The 20215-nt window shown below is 43.1% G+C and overlaps 1 protein-coding gene across 1 annotated transcript in view; it reads left to right on the forward strand.

Annotated features, from left to right (window-relative positions):
* LOC137526024 (protein starmaker-like) overlaps positions 1 to 20215 on the forward strand; it is a 65366-nt gene that overhangs the window by 13957 nt on the left and 31194 nt on the right. Inside the window, exons 3-13 of the mRNA XM_068247236.1 lie at positions 7996 to 8259; positions 9038 to 9124; positions 9526 to 9615; positions 9722 to 9835; positions 12566 to 12652; positions 12740 to 12817; positions 12920 to 13009; positions 13308 to 13397; positions 14223 to 14312; positions 14661 to 14747; positions 17027 to 17113. Coding sequence (XP_068103337.1) covers positions 7996 to 8259; positions 9038 to 9124; positions 9526 to 9615; positions 9722 to 9835; positions 12566 to 12652; positions 12740 to 12817; positions 12920 to 13009; positions 13308 to 13397; positions 14223 to 14312; positions 14661 to 14747; positions 17027 to 17113 — 1164 coding nt within the window. The remainder of the gene's footprint in view (positions 1 to 7995; positions 8260 to 9037; positions 9125 to 9525; positions 9616 to 9721; positions 9836 to 12565; positions 12653 to 12739; positions 12818 to 12919; positions 13010 to 13307; positions 13398 to 14222; positions 14313 to 14660; positions 14748 to 17026; positions 17114 to 20215) is intronic.

The raw sequence follows: 20215 nt of genomic DNA on the forward strand, positions 1-20215 counted from the left end.
GAGGGGACTGAGGAGCGCGCAGTGACAAAGACTCGAGGGGGGTGGGCGTGGTCATGGCATTGTATGGGCGGAGCTAATGTAATGATGTAACAGCGAGGCATAAGAAAGCAGTGTTTACGCCATGGTGTGGTCAAACAAGACTTTGCATCATGGGTGTGCAGAAACTGTTTGATGCTAAAAGTATACCGTAACCACAAAGCAGCAAACATAGCCACCTATGACCATTAAATAATAAATGCAGCAACAGTTACCCCGGACACCAGAAAATAAACGCAATGGGCAACATGTCAGCACAAAATAAACGCAATGCGGGCAAACATGTCAGTACAAAATAAACGCAATGCGGGCAGACATGTCAGTACAAAATAAACGCAATGCCGGCAACATGTCAGTACAAAAAAAAACGCAATGTGGGCAACATGTCAGTACAAAATAAACGCAATGTGGGCAAACATGTCAGTACAAAATAAAGGCAATGCGGGCAACATGTCGGTACAAAATAAATGCAATGCGGGCAAACATGTCAGTACAAAATAAACGCAATGCGGGCAAACATTTCACCAGAAAATAAACGCAATACGGGCAAACATTTCACCAGAAAAAGAACGTAATGGGAGCACATTTCACCTGGAAAAAGCATTTACTCACCTAGCAGAAGTCTCTGGCCTCTGGCGTGCTGCTCCCGGGACCACCTTCCTCCTCCTGCAGAGTTCCGCGCTGACAGGGCTACGGCAAGATGGCGCCCGAAGCCCTGTACTGGAGACACAAATAGTCTCCAGTACAGGGCTTCGGCAGCCATCTTGGCTCTGCTCGCCTGCCGGTGTCAAAACACCGGAAGACTAAGGAGGCTGGAGCGGGGCTGCGGGCAATGAACTGGCACGGCGTCTATAGACGCCGCAGCCAGTTCATGAGGATAGAGTGGCCAGAGTCCCGAGGCCGGGACATCCTGCTACTAAAAGCGGGACGTTTCCCGGGACCTCATGCTGCCTGGGACAGCAGACCCCGAATCCGGGACGCGTCCCGGGCAATCCGGGACGTCTGGTCACTCTACACAGTGCTCAGTCAGCGCAGAGCTCCAAAACTAGCCATAGCAGTAATGTAATATTGTACGGGACGCCTAAGGGTAATTCGGGGCTTGGGCGGTTGCCGGACCCTGAATTACATCTCCCTCTGAGTTACGACAACTTGCTGTGGGAACAGGATTTAACGCTACTGGGAAGTTTTGCGGCAGCATGGATAGCCGTCATTCAGCTCCCCTGTGCCCAACTCACTGGCGACACAGATATCCGTACACCATATGAAAGCCACACAGGCACATCATTAACGGGGTTCTGAGGAGGGTATTAAAAACAAAAACAACAACACTTACCTGGGGCTTCTATCGGCCCTCTGCAGCTGTCATGTCCCGCACCGTCCTCCTATGATCCTCCATTCCCCGCCACCGGTCCCGGTCTAATTATTAGTCTAATACAACTGCAGCCATGGCCGTGCGCATACTCACTCCGCCTCTGAGAGCTTACTGCGCAGGCACAGTATGAGGCTTTCTCGTACTGCGCCTGCGCAAAAAGCTCCCAGAGACGCGAGCATGAAGCGAGCATAATTTGTCTATTTACACGGTTAATTAGACCGGGGACGGTGGCGGGAATCGAGGATTGTAGAGGAGGGCGCGGGACAAGACAGCAGCAGGGGGCCGATAGAAGCCCCAGGTAAGTGTCAGTTTTTTGTTTTTAATACTCTCCACACTCCACAGAACCCTTTAAGAGGTCTCTGGAGACCTTTAGTGAAGTATAATGAATACCATTTATTTTTCCTCAATTAAAACTGCAGCTGTGTGAGCAGCACAGAAGGTCCATTTCTAACTTGGATGGAAGGTGTAACGATTGTGGAATTATCTCCGTGGTCAGCGCACAACCTGCGCGCCGACACCACGGAAATCCTCCACAAACGTTTGGATGAGAGAACCCAGCTAAGGTGCGGATGCACCCGTAGAGAGGAATTCCAACCGGCAGATGGAGCTGTGGAGTGCAGAGGAACAGATCCTCTGCACAGCCCCAGATGCCAGATAAGGATTGTACGTAATGGGGCAATACGGAGCAGGACAGTTTCTCTCGAGGGAGAGAGCACACAGACAGAATGTATGTATGTCTACCAATCTAGTCGCCGCCCGGCGATTGTCGACATACAACAGCGAAAACCAAAGTGTGAACGCAATCGCAAGAGTGGCAATTGCCAACAGTGACACAAGACAGAGTAAAGGTTAAACACAGGAGCAGAGCGAAAGGCACAGCATATCATACAATAAGAATGTCAACGAAAATAACAAACGCAATACCTAAACGTGGTCACCGCACGTTAGGTGCAACAGCGACAAGCGCGTTTACGGCGCGGTCTCCGCACGATAAGCGCAACAGAGACAAGCACACCACCATGACTAACGAATGAACACAAATGAACAAATAACAGGAACGCTTGCTAAACGGCTGCCTTACCTCAGACAACCGCAAGCGTTTGCTCCAGACAGACAGATGAACGGAAAACAGGAATAGGTCAGATAAGATCCACCGCTCTTCCGCCAGAGCGAGTGCGATCCGGGTTCAGGGACAGGACAGGAAGGATCCACTGCTCTTTCCGCCAGAGCGAGTGTGAACCAAGTACAGAAACAGAGCTAGCAGGATCCACTGCTCTTTTCCACCAGAGCAAGTGTGATCCAAGTGCAGAAACAGAGCTAGCAGGATCCACTGCTCTTTTCCACCAGAGCAAGTGTGAACCAAGTACAGAAACAGAGCTAGCAGGATAGACTGCTCTTTTCCACCAGAGCAAGTGTGATCCAAGTACAGAAACAGAGCTAGCAGGATCCACTGCTCTTTCCGCCAGAGCGCGTGCGATCCACACAGCAAGACAGACAGAAGGAGTAACCAGCAGCAACCGCAGCTGTGGCCTACACTCCCAGACAGACAGAACGATTTCTTGTTGACCGCCGCTGGCGACAAGACAATCGAGGCAGAGGAAAAGAACAAGGCAATACAAGTAATACAACCTGACTGCACTAGAGGGATGCCTAGTGCAGTCCCCAGGAATACTCTAAGATAATCTTTAGTAAACAATAGCAAGGATGACACTCCAGGAGTGTTTTAGCAGTAACAAACCATCATGACCGGCAAAGGACTCTGGGAGAGCAAGGTATTTATACTGCAAGCCTTCAAAGGAGGCAGGTAGGCAATTTGCATGACAAGTGTATGCAAATTCCTCAGCAGAGCAACTCTGGAACTTGCAAAGCAAAGACAGGTCTCTTATCCAGAGACCTGCAGCCCACAGACTTAAGGAATGGTCAAACAGCTGTCTGCCTGTGCAGACAGCTGAGCGGATCATAACAGAAGGGCTTAGTTTGCATATATGTCTATCTATCTATCTATCTATCTATCTATCTATCTATCTATCTATTTAAAGCTTCTTGCTTTATCAAAAAATAAAAGATATACTAGAAAGTGAGATGCCCTTGTGTGGCAAAGCAGGTCATTTTAGCGGCGCTCTTCCCTGCGCTGCGCCTGACCTGGGCCCTGCCATAGTCATAATGTCATTATATTTATAGTCATGCAGCAGTGTAATACAGGTCCCGTATTTGCTGCACAAATTTCGGGTGGCATTAATTTCTATTCCCCTTCCGAGTCGTAACAACTTGCAGGGAGAAGTAATTTGGGGTCCCATATTACAGGACCCCAAATTACTTCTCCCTGCAAGTTGTTACGACTCGGAAGGGGAATAGAAATGAATGCCACCTGAAATTTGTGCAGCAGCAGGGTGAGCCGAATGACAGGTGGTGAAACGCCATGTATGTCTTGTGTGGATCTGCTGCACTGCACAGCATAAACAACTATTTGATGTTTTTAACAATCACCAGCATTTGTTTAAAAGTAGTCTTACTCCTGATGCCTCTTTTCTGTGGAAGGCTGAACTGTGCACTTGTCGGCAGTTCAGCCCTGGGCTGCTGGTGCAATTTGGCTACAATTACATGCAGCAGAAGGCCAGCATTTGGTAACACCGTGCATGTCACACTTGACACATGGCGGCATTGCTCTCTGGCCAAAAACCCCTCTGGTTAAAAACCATCTCATGTCACATCTGAGGACGTCGTGCTCAGATGCAACTTCATGGGGAGGGGGAAGCACCTGTAAAGCGCTCATGTCATGGACTATCAAGTGCCCAACCAGTGAACAGGGCAGTTGACAGATGGTGAATTCACCGCCTTTAGCTGCCCATAGAAAAGAGGCCTGTAACAGCTAGAAGATAAAGATATGTTTACATTTTTGTTTGCAAAATCAGATGTAATTGCTGATTATGTAACTTTAAGTCATTACGGTAAACATACAGTACCCGTGTCGCTCCTCTGTGGCAACTGTAACTGATGCAAATATGTCATGTGGTGTACCACGGAGTGATTGCATCATTATAAAAATTACAAGGAAGACACAAGGTTGATTGTAATAACTTTGGAGTGGTTTATTTCTCTCTGTCGCCATGGAGCCTTTTTTCTTGGAAAAACAAAACACCCTACAAAATGAAGGCTCTATGAATAGGTCTGTGATATGAGAACAAACAACCTAAGATATCCTCTGGACCAACTCATCTGTTTCAAGCGGACATGAACTCTTCTTTCTTACAGCTGATTCAAAATCCTGCAAAAAATCTGCAGTGTGACTAGACTTCCTGCTTTCATGGAAGCAGACATAGGGTTAACTTCCTGTGTTTACAAATTAGCTGCTCTGTTGAGACAGCCGGCTGACACAAATGAGAGATCAAACTACACCTGCGATTAGTCACCAATGAGGGGGAATTAGACAGGTTAAACTCTCTAAATACATACAGGGTGGATTTCTCAGTGTTTTCCTTCTGTCCTGTGCAAGAGTTCAGGTCCACTTTAACAGACTGTGGACAGAGGGATTGTTTGACATGAGTCAGCCTATATAGACTCCATTCACCACCATCCAAAGGTGGAAACCTTGTTAGGAAGTTTGTTCCAGAAGACACACTTGGCAGTGAATTTCAATACTTTCATATGAACAGTTCTGTTTGATGTGGTCTTAAATCATTGATTTCTTCCCGAGTAGTGATTTTGCCCAATTACAGTGGTATTTTTTTCATTTTGCGCTTAATTGGGTTATAAATCAAGTGTAGATATTGCTAAGTCTATGCTTTGTGAATAAACTATACCAGCAAATATGTAAGGGTAAAAAAGGAACTGTAATGACACAAAGTAGAACGCAGTGAATTATTCAGGAAGCCTACGTTTACAGTAATTTTCCTGGTTTTAGTATCAGAAACATTTCCTATAGCTGTATATTAATATGTATTGGTAGATAGCCCCGCCCTACCATTCTGGGAGATTATGAAGAAGAGAGAACCGAGAGCCCGATATGGTGTAGTATGTCAAGGTAATTGGATAATTAGAAAGAGTATGAATTGTATACTCACAAACCAGGGTTACCTCCAGGCAACCACTGTGTAGGCAGGTGAGGAGATTAGCCTGTCCTCACTCAGGAATAAGAAGTCGCTCTCTGTAGGCTTGAAAAACAAGAAGGGGTATCCCCCTCCACCAAAGGTGGATACAATCAGTATTATGGTAGAGAACAGAGGCGCCAAAAGGATAAAAACAATATTTAAAAGTTTTAAAATTATTGCTTAGGAGGCAGTGGTGGACTCACCTCCCACAAGCAGACACAACAACTGTATATTCACAAAAGGGACATTTATTGGTATACTCCAAATAAGGTTGCAACGCGTTTCGCAGGTCAAACCCGCTTCATCAGGCAATTACAGGAAGGAGCACACAACAGCAGTATGTCCAGATAGAACCTGGCGCCTCACTGCTTCCTAGCATGTGCAGCTGGGAGGGGTAATCAGGACAAGGACAGTTGGAACTGTGTCTCCTGCTCCTTGTCACCTCCTTTCAACCAAAAAGATGGCTGCCCCCATGACAAAGATGGCAGCCCCCATGAATCACAAACATTTACCTGTTCTTTTAAAGCAGGGTTGGTAAGAGATTATATTACCTATCTATTCTAATTAACATAACTAATGTAACTTGATGACAGTATGTTTGTTTGGCCGAAGTTCCCCTTTAACACTGGGCACTTTTTCCCCAATGAAGCCTCCAATTAAGGGGGGGGGGGGGTGAAACATGTTGGGTTGGTGGGGGGTTTTAATGTAAATAATGGCATTTTTTCAATCAAGAGTACAGAGAGCAAGGTCCCAATGATATAATTTACTGTATACTAAGCTAAGGAAACCTTTATGTACTAGATCCTGCCCTCAATAATACTTTGTGCAGCTTTAATTTTAATATATGAATAAAAGTTATGTTTCATAGTGAGAGAAGGTTAGAGAAACCGAGAGCCCAATATAGTGTAGTATGTTCAGCATAAGATTAGTAAAGATAATTAGTGAGAAGAGTATACTCACAAGTCAGGGTTACCACAAAGGCAACCACTGTATAGGCAGGTGAGGAGATTAGACCTGCCCTCACTCAGGGCTAAAAAGTCGCTCTCTGTAGATCAGAAAAGGGGTAGATCACCCCTCCACCAGGGGTGGACACGGTACAGCAAACGGGGAACAGAGGCGCCAGCAGGGTAAAAGTGGATAAAACCTTTAAAATTTGCTTGGAGGAAGCGGTGGACTTACCTCCATAAAGCAGACACGAAAGACTGTATAATAGTAAAACGTGGGGACAAACAGAATTTCAGCAGTAAAATTCTGTTTGTCCCCACGTTTATTGTCTGATGAAGCGGGCGTGGCCTGCAAAACGCGTTGCACTTTTGGGGTACTATATAATAAATGTAATTATTACTATACAGTCTTTCGTGTCTGCTTTATGGAGGTACGTCCACCGCTTCCTCCAAGCAAATTTTAAAGGTTTTATCCACTTTTACCCTGCTGGCGCCTCTGTTCCCCGTTTGCTGTTATGTTTAATAGTAATCTCATAGGGTTAAAACTGTGTTTGATCTTCCCAATCAGTCAAAATAAAGTCAAAATCATCAGTCAAAATAAATGCATTCCCCTTGATGTTTTCAGTATTTGACTTACAGATGTTTTTTTAAAAATCAGTCTATAGCAGTGATGGCTAACCTTGGCACTCCAGCTGTGTTGGAACTACAATTCCCATGAGGCACTGCAATACTCTGACAGCTCTAAGCATAGCTCAGGGAGGCAGAGGCATGATGGGATTTGTAGTTTTGTCACAGCTGGAGCGCCAAGGTTAGCCATCACTGGTCTATAGCATTACATTACAATGAATACATAGATAATAAAATGGAAAAAAAAACAACTTTCCCACTAATGACCAGAAAATGTGGTCACTTTTTCTTCACTTTACCCTATTTTCAATACTCTATGATACTGTACCATTTGGCTCCTGGTCTCTCCTTGTCATATACAGTAGTTCTCATAGTGACAACCTTACTTCTTCACAGATTATACTTCTTCCTGATTCGGGGAGTGCCACCTCTTATGTTCATGGTGCAGTAATGGGACCATGTGTGAAGGATCCATGGATTTTTTTCTTCAATAGGAACTTTTTTTTAAGTGACTGTGCAAAGGAACTGAAAATATATTATTTTGTGGGACTTTTTATACATATTTTATGTTGTGCTGAGTCCAGTTTTGGTCTAAAGTATATGAGCACATTTTTAGACATTTTTGGTACTTCCTGCAACTATTCATTGATTTATTGTTTACTATTTTATATCCTAACTCTGTTTGTTCTTTTTATCCAGTTTTAAGGATTAGCCATCTGATGTCTGCTTAGTTAAACTTAACAGTGGCTATTTTTATAGTAGGGGGATTTGAAATTGAGCAATTAATATTCACTTTCATAGAGGTTCACACAACACTGCCTCCTTTATTATTGAGTCACTATTTAAGCGGTGTTAAGGATCAAGTGAACAACATACGGTGTGAATCATCACTACCAAATTACATACGTTCTGTTTTTATTTTCTCTAGATAAAAAGAAAATTCTGGTGCTAAAAGACACAGTACAGGATGGAACTTATGAGGAACAGATCCAGAACCTCCAGAATCAGGACAACTACAGGATATGGATGCAAGAACTCCAACTATTCACTAGACAAGACACAACTTATCCCAAGTCTGATCCTTCAGAAGTCAGTCTGACAGATGATGCTGACAACAAAGACCGGGCCAAGACCAAAACCCAATCTCGTCCTTTGAAGACAGCCCTGGAATATGTCAGCTCCGTTCTAGGAGGTGAGTATTGTACCTGTTTAAGCAAGCAGTATACAAATAAATAATAACAGGGCCCATCAACAAATTGTTGATAAACCCCCTTGCTAAGCCCTCCTACTCCTCATGAAGGACCATTACCATGAAGAACTCTTCTGTCATATGTGTCATATGTTATAAAACAAATGTGGCAATCATAGCTCCTCCCCCTTCCCCACACAAACACACAATTGCGGCCACACACTTACCCGCCATAACTAGTGTGGATGCTTCATCATTCCGTTCTCCCTCCTCCCCATGTATTTCCCCTCCCTCCTTTTTAAAGACAAAGAAGAAATAAACACACCCACCACAATAGTATTGTGTATTATCTGATCTAGGAGGACCAATTATCTTAACTGCAGTTTGCATGCCCCCTGCTGTTACAGACCTCTTTAGGGCCACAATGTTCTCATTTTAGAGGGCATGGAGGAACTTGAGAAGCCATACAGTAGCATGGAAGGGTGCAGACTGCAGCAAAGAGGGATAGACCCAACACTAGAGCAAGTATTTAACTCTGCTTCACTGAGCTATTCTGGATACTATGGGGAAGGAGATTGGTAGCAGCCACGGGATGGGCCAGAGGTAGGGGTGGGGGTTGCGTTTTTTGGAAAACGAAGGAAGATCCCCCTAAACCCCTAGGTCACGCAATGGCTGGGATGGGAGCTGCTTCCCTGTTATTTAGATAACCTGTTGTAACTTTTCTGATTACTCATCCAGTTGCAAATTTAAGAGGCAGTATTGTTTTTTTTTCTAAAAGCAGATACCCAGGAGACAGATGAGTTCAGGGGCAAAAATCTAATTGGTTTGTTGCTGGAAGACCCGGATAAAATGAACTTCTTTAAAAGAGGTAAGTGGATGTTGCTGTATCCTTTCCAAATTCTCTTAATGGTTGCATCTATCTTTGATATGGGATTTGAGCCCTTTGACAAGAGTTTGGATCCAGGCTCCAGCCAGTACGTAAAAAGTAAGGAGTCTTTGGCCAAGGACCCTAATGATCCTGGTCACCTGTAGAGCGCGCCTTACATGTGACACATGATGGATTGGCTTTTGGTGGATGGGGTGAGTGGGAGAACAATGTGTTTGAGGTGGCTCAGGCATCGGATAATGCTAAAGCTCTCACAAGCCAGACCTTCTGACTGTAGGTTTCTTTTATGAGAGTTATTATTACATTCTGCATAACTTTCTGGTCATTCCTTCACATCATGTGGTTGGAAATTTTTGAGACTAATTTCTACACGTTGCTTACAGCAGATGCCCATAGGAAAGATCGAGCTAAGAACAAAAAATCAACTGGTTTCAGAGAGAAGGATCCAAGTGGTGCAAGCTCTGCTTCAAGAGGTATGTGTGGGCATTGCACCTGTTCCAGCTATTCCGGATGGACAGAACAAATTATTTGCAAACTACTAATTTAGTCAAGCTGACATCTATGTGTTACTGATCACAGGCACCAAGGAGGACAAGACCAAGGCCAAGGGGAAGAAAAAAAAGAAAAAGAAAAAAAAAAAGAAAAAAGATTCAGAAAATAAAGACATAGATGAAGCTGGTTCAGTTCCAGATGGTAAGTGGACCTTGAACCTGTTTGGGGACATCTGTCATAGCAAAACCGTGAGCAATCGTGATCGCACACTGATTCTTGATTGCAATCTAACACAAGGTTGGGATGTGTAGGAGCACTTTGGGTTTCGCTATGTCAAATGATGGCAAAAGGCTTCCTCCAAGCCCAGAAAACGAATAAATAGGGATGGCAATGCTTAGGAGAACTCATGGAGAAGCATGTGGTCAGTTTGATCAACTGATCAACTGTTCTAATTTGCTGTGATGACTTCTTGGTTTAACGCATATGATCATGGCCAGCAAATCAGAGCTTTACAAATCTACCAGCTGATCAAACTGATCACATGGTTCTCCTTGAGTTCTTTTAAGCATTACCATCCCTACTAGTGACAAGTGTCAAAGAACAGTTTGCTGCTATCTCCATCCCATAGTTTTTTTTTGCTGTAGTGATATGAAAAGCGATCCTGTTATCTATTCAGAGCAGATTGGTCATGTTGTAAATAATCAGTTCAACCCGTTGATCTGGCAGGAAATTGCATGGTGTGTATCTAACATAAGAACAAGATAAAATGTAGTACATTTCATATCTGTTTGGTTTTAAGAAATAGATTGCTTCTGATCACCATAAACAGTATATCATTGAATTGCTGGCAAGCCTGGCATCAAGGTGGACCTGTGCAAATCATTTTTGTGTAAGTACCACACGCAGAAACCACATTACTTCATTTATCTGTAAGGGGACAGGCTAGGAAAGCCAAGTTTGACCTTAAAATTATGTATATTTTTAGTGATGCATGAAATAGGGACTAATGGGGCTTTCATGACCAAATTTTCCCACCAAAATGCCAGGGGAACATCAGCTAAAACAGGGAGCAGGACTGGTAATCCCGCCTCCCAAGCAACATTCTTCAAGAGGAAACATAACCAGGGGCCATGTTAATCTTCCAATTCCCATTGTACAGTCAACTCCTGGGGCCCATGAAGATAGCTTTTTAAGACTTCTGAATGCAAGGACAGACATCTTCAAACTCGAAGTATTTTTTCCCCATTTTTCTCCTCTTTTATTTTAATTATGTTGCTACATTGTTCATTTTGTTACTCATAACATTTTTTTTCAATAATAATCTAAATTGCACTTTTTAATAAACAGCAAAAAGGTTTTTTTTCTGGCTATTATTTGGCTGTCTAGAGTATCAAAGAATGCACCCTGCTCCTGAAAGGTGCGTACACACGCACTACTGTAACAAACGACGGGTCCGTCGGACCCTCCCACTGGGCGGGCGTTCTGCCGACAGTAGGACGTGTGTACAGTCTGTGGGCAGACTGTACACACGTCCTACTGTCGGCAGAATGCCCGCCCAGCGGGAGGGTCCGACGGACCCGTCGTTTGTTACAGTAGTGCGTGTGTACGCACCTGAAAAGCCTGTTACCCAGAGAACTGTACTGTTTAGAAATATTTCAGTTTAATTGTGAATAGCAATTGTATGTGTGTACACATCCCTCCTGGTTTATCTGTAACTCCAATTCCAACTATCCAGCACGTCGATTAGATTAGATAATCTGTGTACCAGAGTACATTGGGAGGGTGGAGCAGGATGGCCAGTAAGGGGCATGTTACAGCATCTATCTTTAACCTCTTGAGAACTAGAGGTTTATACCTCCCTAGTGACAAGGACATTTTTTTACAATTCAGTATTTCACCAATTTAACAATTTATTTCTCGGTCATACAATTTAGCACCCAAATTAATTTTACCTCCATTTCTTGGCACTAATAGTGCTTTCTTTTGGTGATCTCTGATTGCTGCTGAATTTTTGTTTTGTTTTATTATTAATTAAAATTGAATGTTTTTTCAAATAAGAATCCCTATTTAATTTACCCCCCCCCCCCCCCGAAAAAAAATTGACCCTACACTGCGATACATACACTACGCTACACATACATAGGCATCAGCCTATGTATGGGATCATGTTGGGAGATGTAAGGGACCGTTAAGTGACAGGGCTGTCCCCTGTACAGCGCTATGCTAGATCGCAGTGCTGTACACATGTTTATTGCTTTTTTTTTTCTTTATTTTACCCTGCCAGCTCCAATCATGGCTGGCAGGCTGATGACGGATCCCTGCTTTGTTTACTAGCTGGGAACATGCACAAGAGTGAGTGCGTATTCCCTGCTAATCCCAACCACTGCACTTTCATGCCAATCAGCATTACACGGTCCCCAGAGAGCGACGCTCCCACCGCCGATCGGCATTAAGTGGTCGGTCCTGGTTAAACTAAACCTGAGGCAGCCCCCCAAAAAAGAAAGATACTTGCCTAGGTAGAGGGTTGCCTCTGTACAGCCCAGGGGCTTTTCATCTTTTCCTTGACCCCACAGTTTCTGCGCATGGACCTTTTGAACATATCTGAAAAGAACTTGTTGGATTTGTTCTCATGGCTGCGCACCCTGCCTTTTACAAGAGCAGCCATACTGTACCTGCACAAGTCCATCCATGCCTGAGCAGTAAGCAGAAGCTGTTAGTCCAGGAGCTTCCCTATGCTACAGTGCAGGCACAAGCTTGGAAACGCAATATGACTGTGCTTGTGCACGAATGGAAAAGAGGGTCAAGGCTAATGACTGTGGGGCATAGGAGGACTTCAGAAACTATCTTTTTTTTTTGGGGGGGGGGGGGCATTGAGTTTTCCTTCAAACTGCACAGTTAGTATAATTAATTTATCTGTGTTGCTGCCCTCAGATAACCAGAGCCTAGACCAGACTGGAAACCAAAGTCAAACTGGTTCTGTGAAGGAAGACCTTGATGATGAGCATTCTCTTTCTAGTGGTAAGGGCATAACTCACCTGTTCAGCTTTTCATAAGACTCATAAGATATTGTGACCCATCACACTAACAACGTTTTCATGCTGACAGACAATACCGAGAACCAAGAACAAGCTGAGGACCAAAGCTCTGTGAGCGAAGAAGATGACCTTGATTCTCTTTCCAGTGGTAAGTGTCTAGTTAACCTGTTACTGCTGTTCTGAGATGCATCTATCTACAGACTGATAAAGTAGCATGAGCCATCTCTAAATGTTCTTGTTTTGGGGACAGACAATACCCAGAATGAGGAACAGGATGAAGACCAAAATGTAACTGATTCTGTGGAGGATGACTTTGATGAGGAGCATTCTCTTTCTAGAGGTAAGTTGACAGTTCTACGGTTTCAGCTTTTCTGCAGGGATTCATCCAAATAAAACAAAACCTTATAGATTGATTAGAATAGGGAAGCTCATTCAGTTCCAGCGGAATTGAAATTTCCGTATATAGAAAATCAGAAAAATGGGAAATCAGAAAATATAAAATCGGAAAAAGGAAAGCGGAAATCAGAAAAACAGAAATAGGCAGTGACGGAAATTGGAATTTCCATGGAATCGGAAATTGACATTTCCAACCATCCCTAGGTGTGATCCAGATTTAATTGCTTTTGTGTTTGTTACAGAAGATACTGGGAACCAAGAACGGGTTGAGAATGAAAACCTGGTTGGCTCTATAGAGGAAGACCTTTATGAAAATAGTTCTTTTTCCACAGGTGAGTGGGCAGGGTAGGACTGGGACCTTTTGGCCTGGAGGGAAAACATAAACTAGAGGCCTGGTTTCATGGCAGCCCCAGCCCAAATGACGTCACATGCGCCCCACATGCTATATACCGGTAGTCACATGGTCATGCCAATGCAGAAATACAGCAAGGATGCTCGAGGGACAGCATGACAGGTAAAGTATAAATGCACAGGCACCGCGGGGTACATAATAGATTTTGAGGGAAAATGCCGGGGTTTCCATTGCGTACATAGTTTGTTATTATCGCACTTAACGAATACATCGGCCCGAGATTTACCAGCATCTCAGATTAATACATTTAGCTACTTTCCACCTGTAATAAGTCAAGTTGTTGATTGGGCATGCTTGTGGCAGCACAGATTTTCATTTGATTGGATAATTATTGAAGCAGTTGGTGGATCGGCCAGCCCTAAATCATTAAAGGAGAGGCAGCCTGGGGGGACCTCTCCCCCCTTCCCCCCTGGCCAGTCCTCCCCTGTGAGTGGGTGAAGTGCTTGTTTCTGCTTACTGGACTTTTCTGCAAAAATCTGATCACGGCAGTGATTTTAGACCTATCACATTTTTCTGTTTTTCTCTGATGCAAAAAATGGCTAATTAAATACTCCTCTGAAATCGGAAATCGTAAAACTGGAAAACTGAAAAGATGGAAAAGCAAAAATTGAGACACAGAAAAACAGAAATTGGGAAAACGTAAATCGGCATTTGCAGAAATCAGTATTTCCTCGAAATCGGAAATGGACATTTCCAATCATCCCTAGGTGTAATCCAGATTCAATTATGTTTGTGTTTGTTACAGAAGATCCCGGGAACCAAGAACGGGTTGAGAATGAAAACCTGGTTGGCTCTATAGAGGAAGACCTTTATGAAAATAGTTCTCTTTCCACAGGTGAGTGGGTGATGTGCTTGTTTCTGCTTCCTGAACTTTTCTGCAAAAATCTGATCATGGCAGTAATTTTAGACCTATCACATTTTTCTGTTTATTTTATCTTTTTTTCATTTTTTGCATTCTTTAATTCAAAAAATGACTAATTAAATACTCCTCTGAAATCAGAAATCGTAAAAATGGAAAATTGAAAAAATGGAAAATCGAAAATCGAGACACAGAAAAACAGAAATTGGGAAAACGTAAATTAGCATTTGCAGAAGTCAGAATTGCCTCGGAATCGCAAATGGACATTTCCAACCATCCCTAGGTGTAATTCAGATTCAATTATGTTTGTGTTTGTTACAGAAGATCCCGGGATCCAAGAACGGGTTGAGAATGAAAATCTGGTTGGCTCTATAGAGGAAGACCTTTATGAAAATAGCTCTCTTTCCACAGGTGAGTGGGTGATGTGCTTGCTTCTGTTTCCTGAAGAGGGGCATTGACATGCAAATGAATTTCTTAGTTCAACCATAGTATTAGTGTGGTTGATTTATTACAGCTGGAAAATGTTGGGGCCCTAACCAGAGTAACTATAAATCACTGTAAGGCCCATGTCACGTGAAGAACATAATGTTATTAGTTACAGCCACTACTAACATTATTAACTATGTAGACAAGACAAATGACATTTACGGTATATTGCGCTTTTCCCGTCGGACTCAAAGCTCCAGAGCTGCAGCCACTAGGGGGCGGGCTCTAAAGGCAGTAGCAGTGTTAGGGAGTCTTACCCAAGGTCTCCTTACTGAATAGGAGCTGGCTTACTGAACAGGAAGAGCCGAGATTCAAATCCAGGTCTCATGTGGCAGAGGCAGAGCCCTTAACCAGTACACTATCCATCCAGCCACATACACTAGCCAATCAAGTAATGTGACTACAACCACAGATGCATCCCAATAAATTAAAACATTTAAACATAATTCAAATCAAAAACTGTAACTCCTATATTATATAGATTCATTACACACCCATATGCAATTTACTTTTTCTCCTGAGTTTTCTCCTAGGACTAGGAAATATTTGTTCATCTTCTCTTTTAAATAATATATCAGCACTTTGCAATTGAAAAGGTATCAAAAAGTAGGTGAAAAGGTACTACTAACGTTATTTTGAGTATTGTCTTGCTTGCTGGTGGCGTAAAATGCATTTTATTGACAAAAATATAACTTAGGAGAAAACTCAGAAGAAAAAAATAATGACATATGGACCTGAGTGGTGTATCTTCAGTGTTTATTTCTTTTCATGTTGCTGATCATGGCTTATAGGCAATAAAAACTCACAATTAGATAACTCATACAATTATTGTAATACAGAAATGTTGGCCTAATGAAAAGTATGTCCATGTATGCACTGTTGGTTGAGGCTTCTTTTGCTTCAATTCCTGCATCAGTGTGGCATGACATGGAGGTATTACGTCTCTGGCACTGCTGAGGTGTTTTGGAAACCAAGACATCTTTGATAGTAATCTTCAGATAATCTGCTAATCCGGTATCTCTCATCTTCTTTATGGGATTTAGGTCAGGGGGGTAGATATAAAGATACTGTAGGATCTTCAAGAGTTTCATGCCTTTGGGAGGTTACAGAACACATTCAAAAATACTGTAGATTGTGGTAATTAGAAGATTTCCCTTAAATGTTTCTTTTATAGAGTGTTGGAAGGAGTCAGAAGATCCCACTTTAGGTTTTTCTTGGTGATTCGTGTCCTAATCTGGAGGATTATTCGTCACTAAGGCCACATTCACAGTGGCCATTGTCAGGGGTGTAGCTACAAATCATGGGGCCCTCCAGAAAAACTTTGGTGGGTCCCTTTAATGTTTACAACCCTTACCCTGCCTGCCCTTGGTGACCCTCACAGTACAGGAGCCCATCAAACAAGAAGGGCCCTCAGGATCTTCACACTCATAACGTGTAACCACAACAACACGTGATCTGGAGTGTCCGAGAAAGGGAAGGCTAGTAGTTTGGGCCCCCTCACACCTCTGGGCCTCTCTGCAGTTGCAGCGGCTGCTCCCTCCTTTTTACACCCCTGGCCCTTGTGTTGCATTCCCTGTGACAGCAGGAACTCAATGTAATGGATCGGGACAGTGGCGTGGCACGTTATCCGTGCATTGTGCCGGGTACAGTGAAGCATAGCGTCAATAAAAAAGCATGCTTCAATCATACTAATAACATATGTGTTTTAGTGATACGTTACCATACCCCAAACCGTTGCACCACAATGTACCCACAGCACTGTGAACGTCACATAGGTGGTCATTGCAGTGTGGTAAGCCGCGTTACAAAGCAACCGTTACACACCACGACACATCACTGTGAGTGAACATGGCCTTACCATCCAACCGGAAATCACTTCAACTGATGGAAATAGCAATGAATAATCAACTTTTTGTAGCTTGAAAGATAGCTATAATCCCAGCCAAGATTTTATTACCATTTCCCATCTCCTCTCTCCTTGGGACTATTAGCACTTTAATTGAAGTCACACATTTTCTTGAAGATCCTTGGGACAGGAGGCAAACTAAGATCTCTCCAATAGTGGAAAGTCCCCCAAAAATTTAAAAATGTTAACTTTGAAAGTCCAACAGCTTAAGCGGGAGTCCTTGATTCTCTTTCCACAGGGAGGCATCTATTGATAAGGCAGCATGATTCATCTCTAAATGTTTTTATATTGGTGATAGATGATATCCAAAACCAGGACCAGGGTGAAGAGCGAAGTTCAACTAATTCTGTGGAGAAAGACCTTGATGAGCATTCTCGTTCTAGAGGTAAGTGTGTAGTTCTTCTCCAGCTCTTCAGCAGTGTCTCATTCAAACACAACCTGAAAGTAGGGATGGTCGTAGTCAGCCAACTTTGCTACGCTGGAACTACGCGTAGTTTTACACAATTACGCTTCACCAAACTACGGCTTCGAAATCAAATATTCAGTTCGTATGCATTTCATAGACTACGCATTAAAATACGCAATTACGTGTAGTGCGAAGCGTAGTGAATGCGGATGCTTATGCCCGCATGCAGAAAATTTTATGCATTAATTCCTCTTTAAATGTTTATACCAGCAACTCTTCTATGCGTACATTCCCCTTTCCAATGCGTACATTTGTAAGCATACAATCGCATGCGGAAAATTAGACGCAAGTAACACATTCTTAGTTCATTACGCGATACACATGTTAACTACGCATAGTGGGCATAAGCTACGTGTAATGGTAGTTCAAATTTTAAATTCGTAAGCGTAGTTTTGAAACTTCACCTACGAAATACAATGCGTAGATGCGAACTACTATGCATACATTTGCACTGGCGTAGTTTCTGCTCATCCCTGCCTGAAAGGTTAGCATGATCAATATCCAAATTAGATTTGATTTCAATTAACCAAATATTAACCTTCATCACATGCTATTTTTGATTTTTTTTTTTTTTTGCAATAAATTAAAAGCATTTGCATATCTGCAAAAAACTTTTTGTGTTTCCTGGATTCCAGTATCCGGTCTTTACAAGGGCTGTAAAATGGGTGTGGAGAATCCCCTATTAAGTATAATCTCTTTTTTTTTAACATAAACAGTAACTGAACTCATAAAGTGGTGGTGATGGAGTAGTAAGTGGTAAAGAGTTTAACTACTCTGCAGGTGGTACGTCAGTTCAAGGGGATAGGAAAGGGGTTTGGCTATAATAAGGTCTCCAGGTCTAGTGTTAGATAATCTGATAATCCAATCATTTGTATAATACTTTCCTCCTGTCGGACTCAAAGTGCTTAAGAGGCCACTCTGCAGTGTTATGCCTAGTACACACCATACAATTTTCTGTTAGATTTCTCTGTTAGATGTTCTGTAAGATTTTCTGTAATTAGAATATTTTCTGTAAAGTACTAGTAGAGACTGGTCATCATCTCTGGTGCATTGTCTTCTGGTTATCTCCTGCTGAGTAGAACAATGCTTAATTGTTAGGCAGATAGATGGTTAGATAGATAATTTCCAACATGTTGGAAATTATCTATCTGGCAGGTAAATCTAACAGAAAATGTTTCAGAAAATTGTATGGTGTGTACTAGGCATTAGGTAGCCTTGCCTTAAACTCCTTACTGAATAGGTACTGACCCTAGCAAGGATTCGAATCCTGGTCATCTGAAAGGCGGTGCCCTTAACTAGTACACTATCCAGTCACTCAAGGAGACAAGGCAGTAGATGGAGGTTAGTGTTAGGCAGAGGAGATGCTAGTGTTAGGTGTAGAGGGAGGAAGGCTAGTGTTCAGCAAACACAAGGGTCTATGTAAGGATGGAATGGAGAGAGCTTAGATATTACCGATATTATAATTATAGGTAATATCTCCTACCCCAAATTCGCATTTGTGACAGCACTAAACATATCCCATCAGCAGACCCTCATTTGGGTACATTCACTATCTGCCTGGACAGACAATTGTAATAGGAAACTAGATTATTTAACTGGATGTTCTAGTTGGGTTGGGTGAACTCATGGCTTGTGGATGTTCACTGCTGATTGTCCTGGTGATCCACTTAAAGCGGACCTAAACCCAGGACTTCCTGTCTGCTCTAAAAGATAAGCAGCAGCATAATAATCTTTACAGAAAAACATTTCCTTGTTACAGCTTATAGAGCTCCTCAGAGATAATGCAGTGCAGTTACTTCCTGGTTTGCTGGGTGCACGTACAGGGTTAAACTCCTGTGTTTACATATATACATATAGTGCCTGTCTCCCCAGCACACCTTGGCACAATTCAGATGGACATGACAGCTCAAATTACAGTGGCTCATTACTAGCAGATAAGGGAGAATTAGACAGGCTGTTATTTCTAAATACACAAAGGGAGGGTTTCGTTATGTTCTCATGTGGAAAAGTTTAGGTCCTCCTAAAGTTTTGGTGAACTTTTAAAAACTCCTTTGGCCCATGAACCAGTTCCATTACATGACACAATAAGAGAGCCAGGGGCTCTTCTTAGCTTATTTGTAATAGTAAAATCAAACAAGGAAAATATCAAGAGTGATTTAAAGCGGATCCTAGATGAAAAAATAACTATAGCAAGTAATTGGTCTATATATCTTATCTAAAGTTTAGAAGGTTTATGCAGTAAATCCAGCTGCAAACAGCTTCAATAGTATATGCTTATTTCTTTATGTGATACAATGAGGGCAGCCATGTTTTGCCTGTCAGCACACACACACACAGGCAAAGCTACTCTGTATCTCCACCCCTCAACCTGTGAACTCCACTCCCCTCTCCACCCCCTTGCATCTTACATCAGTGTATACACTACTATACAGTATATAGGAGAGGAGTAGAAGTATATATAAAGTAGTATGGGGAGAGCATTGGTATACAGTATATAGCTGATTATATAGTATTGTTGCCCCCAGTTTAGATAGTATAGTTGGTCCCAGTATAGTTGCCCCAGTCAGTATAGATTGTTTAGTTGTCCCCAGTCCATATAGCGAGTATAGCTGCCCCCCCCCCCCCCCAGTATATATAGTATAGCTGGGCCCCCCTGGGCCGCCGATCATCTTACCTTCAGCGGCCGCTTCCCAAACTGTCTCCCTCTCCCTTCTGGCTGGAGGGAGGCAGGAAGCCGATGTGCGAGGAGGGGGCCAGGGGCAGGGCTCACTGGCATCTAGGTGGGCGGCCGCTGTAACCGTCTCCCTCTCCCTCCGCTGCTACTCAGACCGCATGTCACAGACAGAGCGACACGCTGCACCGTTCTGATAGGACAGCGGGTCGCCTATCAGCGCGCATACAGGCAGTCTTCCTGTATACACGCTGATAGGCAACCCGCTGTCCTGTCAGAGCGGCACAGTGGGTAAAGGGCTTTGGTGTCATCTCTCTTCTGGGCTGCCTGGGGGTAGAGAAAATGGGTCC

Source organism: Hyperolius riggenbachi, chromosome 7, assembly GCF_040937935.1.
Source record: "Hyperolius riggenbachi isolate aHypRig1 chromosome 7, aHypRig1.pri, whole genome shotgun sequence".
In the NCBI taxonomy this organism is placed as follows: Eukaryota; Metazoa; Chordata; class Amphibia; order Anura; family Hyperoliidae; genus Hyperolius; species Hyperolius riggenbachi.